At 36.4% G+C, this 21,121-nt stretch overlaps 1 protein-coding gene across 2 annotated transcripts in view; it reads right to left on the bottom strand.

Annotated features, from left to right (window-relative positions):
• Positions 1 to 21,121, bottom strand: part of EIF5B (eukaryotic translation initiation factor 5B) — a 66,712-nt gene that overhangs the window by 29,129 nt on the left and 16,462 nt on the right. For both annotated transcript variants that reach the window (XM_082851310.1, XM_082851311.1), the window contains exons 2-9: positions 14,946 to 15,071; positions 14,760 to 14,844; positions 13,414 to 14,089; positions 12,092 to 12,309; positions 11,533 to 11,683; positions 5,191 to 5,286; positions 4,398 to 4,487; positions 2,733 to 2,807 (exon numbers count right to left, since the gene is read on the bottom strand). In XM_082851310.1, coding sequence (XP_082707436.1) covers positions 2,733 to 2,807; positions 4,398 to 4,487; positions 5,191 to 5,286; positions 11,533 to 11,683; positions 12,092 to 12,309; positions 13,414 to 14,089; positions 14,760 to 14,844; positions 14,946 to 15,071 — 1,517 coding nt within the window. The remainder of the gene's footprint in view (positions 1 to 2,732; positions 2,808 to 4,397; positions 4,488 to 5,190; positions 5,287 to 11,532; positions 11,684 to 12,091; positions 12,310 to 13,413; positions 14,090 to 14,759; positions 14,845 to 14,945; positions 15,072 to 21,121) is intronic.

Genomic DNA, 21,121 nt, shown 5'->3' with positions numbered 1-21,121 from the left:
AAGCTATTATGGGGTTTAAAACAGAGAATTAAAATTAATAAGAACAATGGTATATAAATTGAGAATTGGTTAAATGTTGTTTATGTATTCTTTGGTCATTACATTGCCTGGAAAGAAGATAATAGTAGACAGTGATAGTTCAAAGATCCATGTTAGGCCCAGTCGGAGGGCCAAGGAGCACTGGTCCGGGTTGGGCAGAGCGGGGGAAGGCAGGGTGCAGCCGTTGTGCGGCGTAGTCCCCCAACCTGCTGCCAGCTCTGTAGCCTGTCAGGCCCCAGCACTGTCTGCTGATCTCGGGCTGGAGCCATGGGGGTGCTTGGGGGAGGTTTAACACTAAGGGTATTCCCTATCGTGGCTTTTAAAGGTCTTCCATTTTCTCAGATTGCTTTCTTTTCATCCCTCCGTGCTGTTCCCGCACCCCTGGCAAGGACCTACCTTTCAAGGTCCCCCTCAAGTGTGCCCCTCTAGAAGTCTTTTACAGCCCCTTCCTCACCCCTCATCCAACACACTTAGGTGTCTCCTTTGGGCCCCACAGAAATGTCTGCACACCACTGTTAGGGCTTCGCTCCTTCAACAACGAAACGTGTTTATTGGCGCCTGTTATTTGCCAGGCAGAGTTTTTAAATTTCTGCATTAGTTTCTGTCTCTCATCAGATTTGAGGGCAGGAGCCATCTTGTTATGGAATCCGTAGAGGGAGAGGGGATGAGGCAGGCTTTGGAATCAGGCCCAGGCAGCTCCAGATGCAGCTCCACCACTTAAGGACAGCTGCCCGCCCTCTCACAACTTTCCTAACCCCCTCAGCCCCTCTCAGCTTTTGTGAGGATTTAAAAGGCATCTATCAGGAAGCGGGGGGGGGGGGGGGATTACACAGAGCAGTTGCCCACCCATCCATTTATTCTTGCACAGATCCTTGTTTGAGGTGTCTAATGTGCAAAGCACTGCCACAGGCATTGCAGGGAACAGAGAAATCAAGTCCTCATCTTCTAGTGGGGCTGATTTGAGAGGAGGAGATAAGGACTGGGAGGAGGAATACTGGGTGAGAGGATGGAGAGAAAGGGGAAAAAAAAAAAGATCCACGTGAAAACTCTCTAGAGTAACCACTAAAAGTAAGCAGAAAAGTACAAAACTTCCAAGCTCATGAAAGGAGAAAAAATTCAAATAATCCAAAAGATGGTTAGAAAGAAGAGAAAAAGAAACAGAACAAGAAGAACTTAAGAACAACTTAATAAGATGATAAATATATAATCAATATACTTTATTAACTCTATCAAATGTTAGATGTAATGGGCTAAGTACTCTAGGTAAAATATAAAAATTGACAAACTGGATTTAAAACCTCAACTATATGCTGTTTAAGGATATAGAAAGTGTAATAAAGACAGAAGAAGATCATGTAAATTAAAGCTGGCATAGCTATTAATATCAGATAAGGTAGACTTTAAGGCAAAAGACATCACTAGAAATAAAACGATAAAACAGTTATTTCATCAGAAAGATATAAGATTACATTCATCTAATAATATAGCACCAAAATATATAAAGCAAAAATTAATATAACTCATGGAGAAACAGACAATCTACAAGCACGATGGGAGATTTGAACACACAACTCTCAGTGAGAGAGAAAAAGCACACCAGAAAAAAAACTCAGAACAGAACATAAGAGGTGAAAATGATCAGCAAACTTAACTAAATATAGGTAACAAGTCACCCAACTAACGCAGAATATAAACTCTTTCCAATCACATATGAAACATTCATAATAATTTACAGCCCAACAAATGGTTGGTTAAGTCGACGTATTTCAAAGGACAGAACCATGTATTTTTCTGATCACAATGAAGTAACAAAGATACGTAAAGTCCTCATTTTCATAAATTAAGAAATATACTTCTGGGCTTCCCTGGTGGCACAGTGGTTGAGAGTCCGCCTGCCGATGCAGGGGACACGGGTTCGTGCCCCGGTCCGGGAAGATCCCACATGCCGCGGAGCGGCTGGGCCCGTGAGCCATGGCCGCTGAGCCTGCGCGTCCGGAGCCTGTGCTCCGCAACGCGAGAGGCCACAACAGTGAGAGGCCCGCGTACGGCAAAAAAAAAAAAAAAAAAAAAAAAAAAAAAATATATATATATATATATATATATATATACTTCTAAATAAATCACAGGTAAAAGTTAATATATCAAAATAGAAAATTTAAAATATCAACGTATCAGACCTTACAGAATTTGGCTAAAGCCAGGCTTAAAGAAAAATCTGTAGTTTTAAAAAACGACTGAAAAAACAGAGCCAAATATTCATTTCAAAAAGTTAGCAAAAAGCCAGCAAATTAAACCCTAAAAAAGACAGGAAGAAATGACAAAAACACTTTTTATTCATAGTGATTAGGAACTAAACAATTCGTTTGTATTATCTTTGTATTATATTTTAAGTTCAAGAGGTTTTTTTGGTAGGCTAGCTTTAATAACTTATCCCCATTTGTAACATTATCACTCTGAGAAAAAATGTATTCTAAAGCCTAAGCAACTATCTTACAAATGACTTTCTGAAAAACCATTTATTAATAAAATCAGGATCCATATGAGGACTTAGGAACCATGGCAATGGAGAGAGCAAGACTGGTCTCTATCCCCAGGAATGTTCATACAGCTTTCATCATCGGGAGACTATTTCTTTAATATACACACCTCCAATAACCACTGGACTTATCAATGAGTGCTTACGAGCTACTCACCTGTTTCTCTCTCCTCATCACTAGCCATAGCTTCCCAATCATCCAATCCAGCATCCTCAGTTTCTTCTTCCTCTTCTGTAAATAAAATTTTCATTAAAGACACAGAATATATCTAGACAGATAAGATTGCTTTTAGAAAAAAAAAATTACGTAGAAAACTATCCTGACATAAAGAAATAAATGTTTTAGTTATGCAAAAAGTATGTACACAATTTCATTACCTTTGGAACTAGTTTTCAATATACCTACATGTTAAATCCTCTACTATTACTAAATGCTTCACAATTTCCTCGTGTTTTGAATACACTATATTAAACTTAACGCAGATTTCACATTTGAGGTAATTAAAATATTAGCAACTCATTGAAATGTTCCTTTAGATCTTGAAAAGGGTAAATGATGGCATTCAGTTCTTGAGGATAAAAGAAATTTCACATATATCTTCTTTTTGATCTTCAACCTATACTTTATACAGAAGAATGTACTGTTTATTTTGCTTTAACCTCTACAAATACATATAAATACAACTTAAATTACATAGTTGGAGGTACAAATCTACACTTCTATTCCAGTTGAAAACAAGAACAGTACGTTGTGCTTACAACCCAAAAAATAGCCAGAAAGGTATAATTTTGAATTTATAGACTTTAAACTCTCATTAACAAAAATGATTCTTTTTACTGAAATCTAATCAAGCAAAATTATTCTCAAATGAAAGGAAGATGAGATTGGGACACTGTAGTATTTGTTTCCCTGTCATAATTACTATTTGTCAACAAGTTTGGACACGCCTTCTTGAGGAGGAAATAAGTCAGAAACACATACCCCTAACTCCTCCTAAATTAGCAATTCTTTCTAGTGCTACAAATATCACCTAAAATAGGGAACTGCTGTTAAGTCTATCAATGTGAATTTCTCTAATCTCATCCTGTTAAAGCTGAGGTGTGCCCAGGAAAATGATCCTTTTTATATTGAGAATAGGAGGGGAAGAAAAATAGGATCAGTAATACCTTTCACCAGTGTGGGTCAGTCTTAACATTCTCTAAAGCTGCTCCCATTCCTGTCTTTAAACACTGGAGATTCTCCTGATTTTACAAAACATACATTTAGCCAGCCTCTGGCTCTCCTAGCAACAGCTATCTCATGAATTAGAACAATGTTTATCTTAAAGAAAAAAAAAAATCCAGAGATTTTCTCCAATCTCAAAACACACACACAAAATGAGTAAGTTGAATCCTCTTACTAATTTAGTAAACAGAAGCTGACCTCTATAAAGATTTTAAAATGCCAATTTTTATGACTCTTAATAAAAGTTCTAATTAAAAATGCTTCCAATTTGCTTCTGAAGGATTAAATAAAGAACTTTAGTTCTTCTTGGTACCGCTTAAGAATTCTGACCCATAAATAAAAACATCAGAAAAAATCCAAATACCTCTCTCTATCCTCTCTAAAAACCATTTTACCAACACTATTGTAAAGAACAAAAGTGATTCAAGTCTCACCTCTACACTTCTTACAGTGGAAATGAAATGATTTAGAGAAAAGAAAGAACTATGAAGAAGGCCATCCTGCCAGACATTTGGTTTCCCCAAACTAACGATAACCAAGACAACTTATGAGACATCAGTGATATTTAACAGGAATTAATTAGTCAACACTACTGACCTGGTTCAACAGGAGGTGGTGTCTCTTCTTTTTCAGGTACTCCTTGTTCCACAACTTCTACAGCAGCACTTAATTCCATTGGTTCACATACTGAAAAAAGGAACAGAAACCAAGTTAACAATACTTTTCAGTGCATAATTTGTTAGGATACTCTATTAAGTACTGAATAAAAACCAGTAGTACAACCTAAATTCTTTAGCAAGTTTAGAAAACATTTAAATATCAGCTATGCGTTGTTGTTTTTTTAAAGAGGAAACTAGTTTTTCTTTCTGCTCAAGAATAGAATGTAAAATTACAGAAGGTTGAGAAGGGAACAGAAAACATAAGAATGATAGTTGTGCTTTTCAGAGTTAAGAACAGTTATTCATAGCATAGGATCCACATTCTTCAAACAAAAGTACTTTTCCATTAACCTGTCATTTGAATACGTTGAGAATGATAATAACAAGAAACAAGGTACAGGAAGTAAGTTTCAGTATGCAATTCTGATTTGCTGATTTCTTTTTAAGACTTCTGAGAAAAAATGTATTCTAAAGCCTAAGCAACTATCTTACAAATGACTTTCTGAAAAACCATTTATTAATAAAATCAGGATCCATATGAGGACTTAGGAACCATGGCAATGGAGAGAGCAAGACTGGTCTCTATCCCCAGGAATGTTCATACAGCTTTCATCATCGGGAGACTATTTCTTTAATATACACACCTCCAATAACCACTGGACTTATCAATGTGTGCTTACGAAAAGGCAAACAAAACTGTTTCTAAATCACAGGCTATTTTGTATGCAAACCTTTATTTTCCAGCTGCTGTGGTGTTTTTTTCTTCTTTTTATCTTCATAAATTGGCCTTTTCTTTGGCAAAGAGTCTTTTGATGGCACTTCAACACCTGAGGGATAAAAATGGAAAATTTCAGGGTTTATACTACTTGCTTGTCACCTAAGAAATACTACTTAAGAAGATAACATTTTATTCACCTCAGAGATGCATACCCTAAAATATAAAGGAACATTCATGGAAAACCCTCTTTTGTAATGTAAAGTATTTTAAAATTTATATACGTTTAAATTCCATTTTTTTGGTGTCCAGTTCTATGGCTTTTGACAAATGCATGTAGTTATGCAACCACCAACATAATGAAGATGCAGAACAGTTCCATCACCCTGTGCTGCTCTGGGAAGTTAAACCCTATTCACATCCTTATGCCCCTGGCAGCTACTGATCTGTTCTCCAACCCAAAATATGTGCTCTTTCCAGAAAGTCACAGAAATAACACTTTACAGTCTGGCTATCATCATAATGGATTTGAGTCATCCTCGTTACTATATGTACCAGTACTTCATTTCTTTTTATTGCCGAACAGCATTCCATTGTATGGATGTACCACAGTTCCCTTATTCGACAGACAGCTGAAGGACATTTGAGTTCTAGTTTTTGACAATTATGAATAAAGCTGTTAGGAACATTTGCATGCAGATTTTTCTGTGAACATTTCTCTGGGGTAAATACTGTGGAGTGGGAATGATGGGACATTAAGATAAATATGTACAGTTGACTCTTGAACAACATGGGCATCAGGGCTGCCAACTCTCCGCGCAGCTGAAAATCTGCATATACCTTATAGTCAGCCCTCCGTATCCATGTTTCCTCCATATTCATGGTTCCGCATCCTCAGATTCAACCAATCACAAATTGTGCAGTTACTGTAGTATTATTGGAAAAAAATCCACCTATTAAGTAAACCCACACAGTTCAAACCCGTGTTGTTCAAGGGTCAACTGTATTTAAATTTGTAAGAAACTGCCAACTGTTTTCTAAAGTGGCTTTACAATTCTGCATTCCCACCAGTAATATATGAGAGTTCCAACTGCTCTTACCAGCATTTGGTAAAGACAGATGTTGGGTTCTTTTAAATTTACATATTCTAATAAATGTGTAGTGATATCTCACAGTGGTCTTAATTTGAATTTCCTAATGATGTCGAGCAGTCTTTCCATGTGCTTATACTGAATAGTTTCTTGGTGAAGTGTCTCTTCAAACTTTTGCCCATTTTTAAATAGGATTGTTTTTCTCATTGTTGAGTTTTGAGTTATCTTTATATATATTTTTATGCACACACACACACACAGTTATCACGTATGACTTTCAGGTACTTTCTTTGAATTCTCTCAATGGTGTCTTTTGCACAGCAAAAGTTTTTAACTGGACTTCAATTTTATAATTTTTTCCTTTTATGGATTATGCTTTTGAAGTTGTAACTAAGCACTCCCTGCCTAACACAAACTCACAAAGATTTTCCCCTATATTTTCCTCTAAAAATTTTTTTTTTTTTTGTGGTACGCGGGCCTCTCACTGTTGTGGCCTCTCCCGTTGTGGAGCACAGGCTCCGGACGCACAGGCTTAGCGGCCACGGCTCACGGGCCCAGCTGCTTCGTGGCACGTGGGATCTTCCCGGACCGGGGCACGAACCCGTGTCCCCTGCATCGGCAGGCGGACTCTCAACCACTGCGCCACCAGGGAAGCCCTAAAAGTTTTTAAGTTGTATATTTTATATGTAGATCTACAATCCATTTTGAGTTAAATTTTATATAACGATTGAGATTTAGGACTAAGTTTTTTTGTTTTGAGGTTTTTTTTTTTACACAATGTCTAACTGTTCCACTATCACTTGTTGCAAACATCATATTTTATCTACTGAATTGTCTTTTCCTATGACAGAAAAAAAAAACCCTGACCATACGTAGACTCTATCTGTTCTATTGATCTATTTGTCTATCCTTTTGCCAGTATCACACTATACTGATTACTGTTTTTACAGTTAAGTCTTGAAATCAGATAGTGAGTCCTCCAAGGTTTGTTCTTTTTCAAAAATACTTTGGCCATTCTAACTCCTTTATCTTTTCATACACATTTTAGAAATAGCTTATAGATATCCACAAAATATTCTGCTGCAATTCTGATTGAGATTGCACTGAATCTACAAATCAGTTTAGGAGAACTGATATCTTAACAACATCAAATCTTCCAATCCATGAATGCAACATCTCTCCATTTACACAGGTCTTCGATTATTTTCGTCAGTGTTTTATAGTTTTCAGCATATAGATTCCACAAATACTAAGTGTTTCAATTACTTTTATGGGGGGGGTACTGTAAATGGTACCATTTTTAATTTTTACTGTTAATTGCAAGCATATAGAAATACAGTTGATATTTGCATACTGGTCTTATCTATAATATTGTTAACCTCACTTATTAGCTGTAGGATTTTGTGGGGGGTAGATTCCATGGGATTTTCTATGTAGACAACTGTCATCTGTGAATAGACAGGTTTACTTCTTCCTTCCAGTCTGCATACCTTTATTTCTCTTTCTGCCTAATTGCCTGAGTTAGGACATTCCAGTGCAATGGCAATGATTGTGATGAGAGTGGATATCCTTGCCTAAATCACAATATTAGTGTTTGTTAGTATTCAGTCATTCACCAGGAACTGAAAATTGTTGTATGTTTTTTGTAAATGTCTTATATCAGGGAAGGAAGTTCCCTTCTATTCTCAGTTTGTGAATTTTTATTATACGTGAATGGTGAATTTTGTCAAATGATTCTTCTCCATCTATTGAGATGATCATGTAGATTTTCTTCTTTAGTCTATTAATATGGTGAACTATTTATTTATTTTTAAATACTGAACCAACCCTGCATTCCCAGGATAAAACCCACTTGGTCATGATAGATTAACCCTAAATATAAATATACGCACATAAACATAAATATTTATATAGTTGACCCTTGAATAACAGGTCTGAACTACACAGATATTTATACTCAGATTTTTTTCACTAAATATGTATTATATTATAGTACTAGAAGATCCACTGCTGGTTCAATATGTGGACGTGGAACCGTGGATACAGAGGGCCGACTAGAAAATTATACACAGGTTTGTGCCTGCATGGAGAGTTGCCCCTAACCCCTAGATTGTACAAGGGTCAACTGTACTGCTGGAATCAAACTGCTAATATTTTGTGGAAAAATTCTGCATCTTTGTTCATGAGGGATATTGGTCTGCAGTTTTCCTTTCTCGTAATGTCTTTGTCTCACTATGATATAAGGGCATGCTGTCCTCATAAAATGAGTTGGGTAGTTCTGGAAGATAATGTTCATAACTAGCAATATTTCTTCCCTAAATATTTGTTAGAATTCCCAAGTGAAATCATAGAGGCCTGGAGTTTTCTTTGTTGGAAATTTTTTTTTAACTTAGATAAAATGTAAGTAGATATAGGAGTATATTTTTTAAACAGGTATAGGACTACCCAGGTTATGTATTTCTTTGCATGTTGGTTGTTTGTGTCTTTTAGGGGAATGTGTACTTGCTATATGCTTAGTAGTTACAGGCTAAAGGCTATGGAACAGACTAAAAAGGTAACCTGCTACACAATTCAGCATAATTATCCGAAAATATCTGCAGATACACTAAGAACACATTTTGAGCTCAATTAATAAGTTTTATATTATTCTAGGTAATGAAAGTGGTAAATAATATTTACCTAACAAGGCAGCTTTTAAAGATATGGTGAGACGTAGCATGTAGTATCTTTTCAATGAATGCACTTGTGGAGGGCCGTTAATGTCAGGTTAAGAAGTTTGGACACTTTTATTAACAGACAATAGGGAACCCATAAGAGGGCAAAAACTGAGCAATACTATGAAGAATAAGAAAAGAGACTAGGGCCAGAGATGCTACTTGAGAGACCATCTCTTCCAAGCCTGTCCTAAAGATTGATGCCAAGTTCACAATTTTAAATAATTTTCATCTAAACTTGTAAATACAAGTCAAGCTACTCCATAAAACAGCATTTCTGAGATTGGCAAATTACTCCCTACGTGGTCCTATCCCAATTTCTCCATGAGTGCTTCTAGCCTGTCAGATAGCCACAAGTCAAATCTGATATTTGGGTGCTAGTTGTACTCGAATTTGTTCTTTACTTTTGTTTTTTAAAAAGCTATATCCCCAACTGAGAATAAGACTTTCTGAAATCTAAGTACTGTGTTTCTCTACATTTACTGCTCCCAGCTGACCATATAATGCATAACAAAGAGCTGGTCACACAGATCAATTAAATCTCAGTTCTAGGTCCTTGGACAAGCTGTTAAAGTTTTCTGAGTCTCCATTTTTTCATCTATATGATGGGAATGAAGATATTTATGAGGAAATAATGTCAAAGGTAACATCAGGTATATACTAAATACATAATACATGGTAGCTCTTACTTTAATTATAGCATAAGCACCAAAATTACTATAATATAAAAATCTGTGGAACGTAAGGACAGGACATTAAGAGAGGTCCCAAAATATTCTTCTCAAAGGAGCAAAGACACTATTTTAAATCATCTTACCTGTCAAAAACATAAATGATTAAATGCTCAGATTATGGTCTCTAAACTAAAAGGAACCAAGGTTCCCTGCGTAAACAGTTGATTTCAAGGTCTAGAGGAGAAAATGTGCAAGATGAGCCTGGGATATCTCGTGGTGTTAGAAAGCAAGGAAGAGGTCCAAGAATACAGTAGTCAAGTGAAAAAGTCACAGGGACCAACCTGAATGACTTCCTGCTAGCCAAAGATGGTATAATTTGAGTATCAAAAACATAAATGGGGCTTCCCTGGTGGCGCAGTGGTTGGGAGTCCGCCTGCTGATGCAGGGTACGTGGGTTCATGCCCCGGTCTGGGAGGATCCCGCGTGCCGTGGAGCGGCTGGGCCCGTGAGCTATGGCCGCTGGGCCTGCGCGTCCGGAGCCTGTGCTCTGCGGCGGGAGAGACCGCGGCAGTGAGAGGCCCGTGTACCGCAAAACAAACCAAACCAAAACAAAACAAAACCATAAATGACTTTAGGAGATGAAAACATATCAATTATATAAAACTCCATTAAGATAAAATGATATACATCCAAAGCAAAATTAAATTCTAAATTTAATACTAAACCTCCACTGGTCACCTTTGGAGGTTAAGGGGACAACAACTTATTATTTTACAAATTAGTAAAGAAAGGGAAAGAATTAAGCATATACCCTGGTTTTCCTGCATGAACTGTATTTCAGGGAAAGCTTTTCTTTAGAGAAAGATTCTAGCTAATAAATGCAGAAAGAATGACAGACTATCACAATTCTTTAATTCCTAACAAAGTACTGGATATAGGCAATGATCACCACTTGGAATTAAAATTATTAGATGAAAAGTCAATGAAGAACTTTTCTAATGGACAAGGCTGCCAATAGCTAAACTCACTGATCAATCTTGACATCACCAGAAGGCAAGCAGATCACGTGCCTCCTCACATGAGGCACTTTAGGTGGTAAAGCACCATTAAGAAGTAGCCAAACTGCTAGATCTAAAAAATTACGAGGTATAGAGAAATAAGTTAGCCAACACCAGGAGAATGCAAATAGACAAATCCAGGATAGGAGAAATTCTAGGAAAACATCCAGTATCTTCAACAAATAAATCCATGCCAAAAATAGGGGTGGTACTGGTATCAATGAGAGACAGACATTATCAACCAAATACAACACATGAATTTAATCTGGATCCTGATTTGAACAAATCAATTATAAAAGACATTTTGGAGATAAGTGGAAAAAACTAGACATGGACAACATCAAGATATCAAGGAACTTTGTTTAATATAATAATACATACTACACTTATATTAAAAAGTAAAATGTCCTTATCTGTTAGGTATACACACTAAAGTAAAATGTGAGTAAACCCATAATGGCATCTGGAATTCACTTTCAAATACTCCAGGGGAAAAAAGTGGGTGGAGGGGGGACAAAACAAGAATGGTAAATGGTGATAATTGTTGAAACTGAGTGATGTCTACACGGGGACTCATTTTACTATTTTGTATTTTCATTTACAGACATACTATCATTTACACACAAATTTTTACCACAGTATAGATGTCATCTCCCTAAATAATGAAATTATCTCACCTATTCCTTATATTATTATTGGACTTTTTCACAGCATTTTCATAGAATTCTCCTTCTGATTCAATTCTCCTTTTGACCATTATAGAGATATAACTGCATGAGAGAAGTTTCTAGAGCATTCAGTTAATTAAGAACACCACCTACCCTGAGCTTGTAGAAGTTTAAGGGTAGCTTCGGCTCTGGCTCTGGCTTCTCTCTGGGATTTAGTTAAAAGTTTCCCTTCTTTTTTCAAGCGTTCTTTTCTTTCCTTTTCTTTTTGCTTTTTCCTTTCTCTTTTTTCTTGTTCCAATCTTTCCTATAAAAGAATATGCATCAGACAAAAATTGTATTAGCTTAATGAATTACAAAATTTAAACATAAACAACCCAAATTTCTAACAAAGCTCTTGAGATACATGCAAAGTATTACATTAGGAGCTTCCAAATGAAAGTACTTTAAATGTTGTACATAATGAGTATTAATTAGTATCACATGAGAGTCGACTATGTGTTGGCAATGATGCACAAGCAACTCCTGTCTGTACCTGAGGAAATAAGGTAGGATTTTCTCTACCCCTTCATCTTATTATTTATATCTGAACAATAATGTAACTGAAATACCATACAACTAAGAAATTTTTAGAATTAGAAAGCTAGAGATATTTTACGAGAAGCGGATTTAAGTAAAACACCAAGTCAAAGTCAGCAGCTTCACAATGACATACCTCTTCTTTACGCTTGGCTTCCAATTCTTCAAGGCGTTTTATCCGTTCTTCCTCTTCTCTCTTCTGTCTTTCCTCTTCTTCTTTAAGCTTAGCCAGAGCTTCCTGCATAGCCTTAACTGTGGCTTTGCTAGGTCCTTTTTTCTTCTCTTTTTCTTTTTCTTCCTTTTCTCCTTTCTTTTTCTTCTTATCTTTTTTCTTTTTGTCTCCTTCATTGTCATCTACCAAAAAAGAAGAGAGGCAAAGAATATTTTTAGAAGTTGTTTCCTACGGCAATGGTAAGCAAACCCCAGAGTGCAGGAACCATAATGGGCCAGGGCTGATGCCAGCAGCAGGCTAAGGGCTTTGGATATCTAGGCCCCCTGAGCACTTGAGTAACCAGAAGAGCTCCGAACAACCCAGCTGGCCTCCTTAGAAGCCTACAATGCTGGTGCTACTCTGAGTTGTCCTGAGGGATTCAAGAAGATGTGAGGATCCTGTCATCAGGGAGAAGATATACAGTACCTAACGTATCTTCTAAATCCATGGTGTCTGAATTCATAAATTCTGTAGCTAGTTTTGCTTCTGTAAGATGGGGATGATAAGAATGATGCCTACCTTAAGGGGACAGACATTAGAAGAATAAAATACAAAAATATAAATATATTCCAAGAACTCTATAGCATTATACTAAAGAATTAAAGATTATGAAGCTACTTTCTTGATGGTTCTCCTCAAATATGTCCAGACAGTAAAAATTTGAGTGGTTAAAAAGCTATGTCAATTTTCCCATTAAAAGTTTTCTAGTCTAAAGAAAAATTATATAAGTCATTTGATCTTTGTTTCCATTCTGAATAAGGGGGAAATTTAACTAGAAAGCTTCTTTTTTGCTAATTGGTTCTGGTACAAAAAAGTGCCTCAGTATTGCTTAAAAGATGTTAACTAATTTCAGCATGTTACTTTTCCATTTCATAGACCAAATTAGGTTTTTAAAAACAGGAAAGAATTCAGATATTATCTCACACTGAGGCATCAAAAGGAAGAGTAAATTTTTCATTAGGCAACTTCCAGCCTTCATGAGCAGCAAAAAACTGTTTTCCACGGTGAAATTCCGTAAAAATCCTAGTGTGTGCACAAATCATTTGAAAGATATTTTATACTACATACATAAATGTTTAACAGTGAAAATCAATTAAAGGAGTACTTAGACCTAATTTTAAGTTTCTTACAATTTAGTACCTTTATAAGCAAGGACAAACAACAAAATGACTTTGGGGCATAATAATCAAAACTTAGGCTGATTATGAATCCAAGCCTTTTGCCCTTTCCTCGATATTATTACCAACCTTCTGCAGCCGTGGGAGCCTCTCCTTTCTCTTCAGAGGCAGGAGGTGCTCCAGAATCAAGAGTCACTTTGGATTTTACAGCTTCCTCTTCAGATTTCCTTTGAGATTCTTTTGGTTTACTCTGATCCTTTTTACCAGATTCTAGCTCTTCTTTTTCTTTCAGCTTCCGCAGTTTTGCCTTTTCTTCATCCCGCTTTTTTCTCTCACGCTCTTTCTTTTCTGCCTTCTTTTGAGCCATTGTCTTAATTTTGAAGGAGGAGTCGTCATCTTCATTCCCACTCTCTACATTAGGACCTGGCTTATTTTTCTGATTCTTTTTCTGTCCTTTCCTGGACTGCAAAACTTCATCTGATTCATCACCACTTTCACCAGAAGAATGTACTCTCATACAATCTTTAATTCTTTTACTGTTATCCTCATCCTCTTCTGACCCATCCTGCTTCTTATTCGATTTTTGAGCTTTCCCTTTAGCTTTTTTGGAGAGTTTACTAAAATCATCATCATCATCACTCCCAGAGTACATTTCCATTTTGGGTTTTGCAGTCTTTTTTGATTTTGAATCTTTATCTTCCAATTCTTCACTATCATTATCTTCAAAACTTTGTTTTTTGCCTTTCTGTCCTTTCTTTTTTTTATCTTGTTTTGAGGTGAATTCATCTTCATTATTTTCTGTTGGCTAAAAAGTTTCCATTGTTAGAAATATTAATAGAGTTATACTTTATTTTTTTTATTAATTGAAACTCCTCAAAGTCATGTACTTCGTTAAGTACACATGGAAAAATTATCGAAATAATTTTAAAATAAAGTTGTTTTTACAAGAATATAAAACTCAAGCAAGTACCAGAAGCTAGCCTAGGCCTCAGGTACATCTCATAATCACTGTAAATTTCAGAATCCAGGCACTCTGAAGCAAACACTAATCACCAGTCCACATTTATTACCTTCTTCAAATGGCATAAAAAGCCTAAGGGGAAAATTGAAAGAAAAAATATCCATCCCTCTCTCATTACTCTGAGGCTTATCCAGTTTCAAATGATGGAAAGAAGTATCAATAATATAGAAAACTGCGGGTAGAGTTGGGAAATGTTATATTTCCAAATGTACCAATTTTATAAATAGACAACATATCACAAAATACCTTTAGATTCCCAAATAAAGCATCTTTATATTTGTGAAAGGTTTTAAAATGCATTATTGATTCCCTAAAAACTGTTTTCCCCCTTTGGCATCAAATTTTATGGAAACTTTTAACTAACACATATATGTTGCTCAAAGGTTTCCAAAAGCAGTCCCTAAAACTGGAGCTACGAAGAAGCATAAACAGGTAACAACAATCTGTATTTCACCTTTGCTGTAGCAGTTTCTCTGTCAGCTTTGATGCCTTGAGCTTCCCAAGACAATTCTTCCAGTTCTTTCAGGATATCATCTTCACTAGAAATGGATTAAAATATATTTTGAGGTACTGAATTAGTTTAATAAGTAAATCTAGTACGAAAGCTAATAAAAATCAAATATATTTAAAATATACTTACTCAAAATCTTGCTTTTTTTTCTCCTTTTTCTTTTTCCCCTTTGCCTTTTGAGGTTCCTGTTCCTTAGCAGCACCAGCTCCTTCTATTTCTGCAGCCAAGGCATCGAGATCAATGTCATCCTTGGCACTTAAATGAAAACACAGAAGACCTAAATGTTACTGCAGAGCAAAATAATCTGTCACATTCACTTACAGAGAATTTTTTTTTTCACTTTAGCCTTTTTCATGCATTAGCAGCCCACTGAGAAAAATCACTTGGCAAGTTCTTTCATGACAACACTTGAGTTATAACTACTCATAAGCCTCTCTGTATCTGCTTCAATAAAGTTTGAGTTACACTCAAACCCAGAAAGAGTTATAATGAACAGCTCCAGGAAGAAAATCTACGTAATCAAGAAAAGGAAATTCATGCTTGTATTCAAGTAACCCTAAAAAAGAAGAAAGAAAGGAAAAGAAAAGGAAATTCACTTTTGTTGATACCAAAGTTTTTTTTGTTGAGTGTCTGAATGGAATTATTTATAAAATGAAGAAAAGTTAAAAGAGAAAAAGATTCTTATTATTTGATTATCAATAACACCTAAATCTTTGGAAACCTTTGCATTTTTACTTGGAATAGCAAAAATTTTAGAGCTGAAAGGGACTTTCATCTAGTCTCTCATTTTACCAAAGGGAAAACAAGATGCACAAAGTTTGAATGCTTTCAGCAAAACATCACCACACATCCAAATCTAAATAAATTAGGAATGATTCAGTAAATAAAATACCCCAAAATCCAGAACCAAACCTGGTCACAATCTTTTACATTCCTGGTTTCATTTCTGGTTCCATCCCACAATGTCCTCCATCTACCAATATTACTTGGAGGAATAAACCAAACTAAGTTCCAGTTAAAACCTACAGAAAACAAAGGAGGTCAGTCTGAGATGTACAAGTAGAAAAGGTGTATGAATTCAAATAAATGATACAATCAGAAAACAAAGACCTCACGCAACAGAGCCTCCACTGGTGGATGCCTTGTTGTGAAGATGCTTCACTTCAATAAAGATAATTCCTAATATGATAAACATAAAGATTATGTAACAAGACACGGAGGACACAGAATTTATCCTCAAGGAGCTTCACAGAAGAGACAGAGAGAGAGAGAGAGAGAGCAAACGAGTAAAAAACCAGAAATTGCAAAATGCTAAATGCCATGAATTAAAGGAATTTAATGCTTTTACAGGTGACCAAAATTGAAATGTGTTCCCTTTTGTCCTACATTTTAGACAGTGTATTTAAGGGGGATCATAGAACACTGAACCACTGTACTGGTGGTAACTTCCCAAAGCACCAAATCCAGAATGAGAAAGTCAGACACTTCCTAGCAGAGGAGAAACCTAGACCCAAGTTACTGAAGGAGAAAAAGGAGTTAACCAGGCAAAGAGAGTGCATATATCAGACACAATGAGCACAAAAACCTAAAGGTAATACATGTATGGTGCCTCAGGAGGACTCATTAAAAGGTATCTGAATCAACTGAGAAGCTTTTTGTAGGTTACTGATTTCTTGAGCCCACTCAAGATCTAGGGAACCAGACACTGGGGGTCGGAGCTAGGCAGCGTATTTTTAGCAATCTTTCCAGGTCAGATTTGAATGGTTTTTCTTTCTTTATAAATGAAGAAACTGAGGCACAGAGAACTTGTCCAGGATCACACAAGGCAGAGATGGGATTTGAACCCAGGAAGTTCTGATTCCGAAGTCAAAGACAGTAACCCTGCTGGCATAATCAAATTTGCATTTCAGAAAGCTACCTCTGGTATAAATGATAGGGCAGAATCCCAACTAGTCAAGCAGCAGGAAAAGGTAGGAAGCTTTTCTAGCTAATTGGGATGACAAACACACATCTGACTTGCAGCAGTGGCAGGCAAGATGAAGATATATGAGTCAGATAAATACTAAGGAGATCAATCAGCAACACAAATGACCAACTGGTTGTATATAGAAAGGGGGAGGGAAGAATCAAGGATAATTCTCAGGTCTCATCAGGTAACAGAAACCTTAGTCTGGCCCAGCATCAACCATCCGGCCCAGCAGCATGAGATCAACCAGTACCATCTCCAAAGGCAGCTCTGCCAATATTCCACACTACAGCAGATTCCGAGACAGGGTGACAAGGGAAGGTAGTTAATGATCGATGCTTGGCACCTCACCTCCAAAAACTTGCCAGTCCTCATCTGACTCTATTCACCTCATAAAAATAGTCTGTGATTTGCTATACTGCCACAGTATTCATTAACAAACATCTCCAGAATAACAAAACATTGGACTACATCTGTATGCTGCTGAGTTTGAAAAGCTCTTCTGGCTAGTAATAGAAATTAACAGCTTCTGAGTGCCTACTGTTTATCAGAAATTGTGCTGACCAATTATTAGACATACTGTATGTCATTTAATCCTCAAAACAACTCTATTAAATTAAGCTTAAAGATGATGATACTTTGTAAAAGGCATCCAGCTAGAAAGTTACATAACAGGAACTCAAGCCCAAATCTGACACCAAGATTGTACTGACTTCCTAGAAAATGGGAAATACAGTAATCAAGTTTCTGAAAATTATTTGACACAGCTACAAAATATATCAATGATATAACAACATGCTTAACAGTCTTACCTACCATGGTTTCTAAAGTGTTCTTTCAATGTGTACTGAACTTCCTACCCCTGATTCAAGAGAATGTCCTAAAATGTCAACCATATTACAAAAGTTCATGAAAGTGACACATAACATCAGTTATTTAACTTGAGACTTTTATACTCTACCTACATTTCAGCCCTACTTTTCTACCTACCCATTACATACTACAGCTTAAAGATTTCAGTAAACCAAGAGTCAAATCTACAATCCAGTCATGCTGATAATGAAAGCTTTAAAACCTTTAAGGAATGTGTAAGAGTATTTTTATGTAGGTACATCTTTCTGCAGATCATTTTTCCTTTATCAAAGCTACAGTATTCTTACTAATATTTGCCCTTCCAGCCCCAATCCTTTATTCTAAACTTACTGCAGACTTCCAGAAATAAAAGGCAATTTTCTATGGTATTCAACTCAGTGTTTTCACAGGCCACATTCCTCCATCATCAGGACAGAAAAAATGTTATAACTTAATGGCCTTTAAACAGTGAAGCTATTGGGACTTCCCTGGTGGCGCAGTTGTTAAAAATCTGCCTGCCAATGCAGGGGACATGGGTTTGATCCCTGCTCCGAAAAGATCCCACATGCCACGGAGCAACTAAGCCCGTGTGCCACAACTACTGAGCCTGTGCTCTAGAGCCCGCACATCACAACTACTGAAGCCCACACGCCTAGAGCCCGTGGCTCCGCAGCAAGAGAAGCCACCGCAGTGAGAAGCCGATGCACCGCAACAAACAGTAGCCCCTGCTTGCCGCAACTTGAGAAAGCCCATGCACAGCAACAAAGACCCAATGCAGCCAGAAATAAAAATTAATTTTTTTTAAATGAAGCTATTAAAAATATTGCATATGTAGTTTTTTTAAGAAACAGCCAAACTACTTTCTAAAGTGGCTTCACCATTTAATATTCACAACAACAATGAATGGAGATGTGTATTTTTTCCACATCCAGTATTTAGTATTTTTCCACATCCAGCCGGTACTTAGCATTATGGCTACTTTTCCTTTAAGCTGTTCTTATAGATGTGTGGTGCTATCAAGGTCTTGCTTTGCATTTCCTTAAAGGCTAGTGAAGTTAAACATTTTTTGGTCTACTTTGCCATACATATACATCCCGTGAAATGTGTCTTCATATCTTTTACCCTTTTCTAATTGGATTGATTTTCTTTTAATGTTGAGTTTTGAGAACTCTTTATATGCCCTTTATGAGTCATCAGTCAGATATGTGGTTTACATATACTTTCTTCCAATTTGTAGCTTGTCTTTTCATCCACTTAACAGGGTTTTTTAACCAGAGCAAAAATTTTGAATTTTCATGAGGTACCATTTATCAAGTTTTTTCTTTATGCTTTTGGTGTCATGAAAAAGAACTCTGCACCAACTCATAGGTCCTGAAGATTTTTAACTATGTTATATTCCAAAAGTTGGGTATTTTAATGTTTTGTATTTTGATCTTTTGCCTATGGTTATCCAACTGCTCCAGCAACATTTCAACTATCCATCCTATATACATAAAATTGCTTTTGCACCTTTGTCAAAATCCACTTGGCTATACTTGTATGGGGCTATTTCTAAGTCCTCTATTCTGCTCTATTGATTTATGTCTTTCCCTCTGACACTAATAAACTGTCATGATTAAGGTAGCTACACAAAAAGTCTTGAAATCAGAGTGATTGCTTTTATTCTTCTTTTTCAGAATTGTTTTATCTATTATTAATTCCTTCAAACTTTTCAAATAAAATTTGGAATATTCTTGTGTGAATTTACAAAAAGAATCTTGCTGTAATTTTTTTAATATTATTATTTTTTTAATTTTTGGCTGTGTTGGGTCTTTGTTGCTGTGCACGGGCTTTCTCTAGTTGTGGTGAGTGGGGGCCACTCTTCATTGTGGTCCATGGGCTTCTCATTGCCGTGGCTTCTCTTGCTGCAGAGCACGGGCTCTAGGTGCGTGGGCTTCAGTAGTTGCAGCACACGGGCTCAGCAGCTGTGGCACACAGGCTTAGCTGCTCCGCGGCATGTGGCAACTTCCCGGACCAGGGCTCGAACCCATGTCCCCTGCATTGGCAGGTGGAGTCTTAACCACTGCGCAACCAGGGAAGTCCATCTTGCTGTAATTTTAATAGTAACTGCATTAACTGTATGTGAATTTAAAGAAAACCAACATCTTTATTATGTTGAGTTTTCCAATCCATGAACACCATATTTCTCCATTTATTTAGATCTTCTTTGATTTCTTTCATCAGTGTTTTGCGATTTTCACAAAATTCGTATTTAATTTTTAAAGTAATCTGAAGTGGTATTTTTAATTTCTGTTTCTACATACTCATTTCTAATATACAAAATGTGACTGAATTTTTTTATGTTGATCTGGTATACTGCAACCTTGTTGAACCCACTTATTAGTTCTTTGCACTAAGCAAGGAGTTATGATTTGAAATTAAAAGTACAACCCACCCCCCCAAAAAAACTAGACTTCATCAAAATTTAGAATATTTGCTGTGCAAAAGACCATATGAAGGGAATTTAAAAAAAAAAACAAGCCACAAAGTGGAAGAAAATATCTGCAAACTACATATCTGAAAAAAAACCTAGTATCTAGACTATGTAAAGAACTCTCAAAACACATCAGTAAAAAACCCAAACAATCCAATTAGAAAATGGACAAAAGGCATGAAAAGACATTTCACTAAAGAGTATTTACAGATGGCAAATAAAGGATGTTCCACATCAATAGCCATTTGGAAAATGCAAATTAAAATCACAATGGGATATCACTACACCATCAGAATGTCCTCTCCCCAAACAACAGTGGTAATAACCAGTGTTTGCTGAAGATGAAGAGGACCTGGATCACGCACACATTGCTAGTGAAAATGTAAGCTGGTACAGCCACTCTGGAAAACAGTCTATCATTTTCCTGGAAAACTAAAAATGTACTTACCATATGACCCAGCAATTGCACTCATGCACATTTATCCCAGGGTAACAAAAAATTTATCTCATGCAGAAACTTGTAGACAAATGCTTGTAGCAGCTTCATTTGCAACAGCCAAAAACTGGAAACAACCCACATGTCCTTCACAATGGGTGAATGGTTAAATAAACTGTGGTTCATCCCCATTCCATGGAATACTATTCAGCAATAAAATGGAATGAACTATTGATACATGCAACAACTTGGATGGATCACAAGAAAATCAGACTGACTGGAAAGAAGCCAATTCCCAGAGGTTATATACATATATGATTCCACTTATAAAATTTTTTATTTTCAAAAATTCATATAAGTACAGAAAAGATTCATGGTTACTAGGGTTTAGTGAGAGGAGGTGCACAGAAAGGAGATGATTATGGTTACAAATGAACAACATGAGAGATCCTTGCAATGATGGTCTGTATTTTGACTGTGGTAGTGAATATACAAATCTGCACATGTGATAATACTGTATAACACTAAACACAAACATACACGTGTGCTAGTGCAAGTGAAACTGGGAAAATCTGAAT

The sequence above is a fragment of the Leucopleurus acutus genome (genome assembly GCF_964270905.1).
Source record: "Leucopleurus acutus genome assembly, chromosome: 12".
NCBI classification, from domain to species: Eukaryota; Metazoa; Chordata; class Mammalia; order Artiodactyla; family Delphinidae; genus Leucopleurus; species Leucopleurus acutus.
This window is presented reverse-complemented; position numbering and strand designations above follow the sequence as displayed.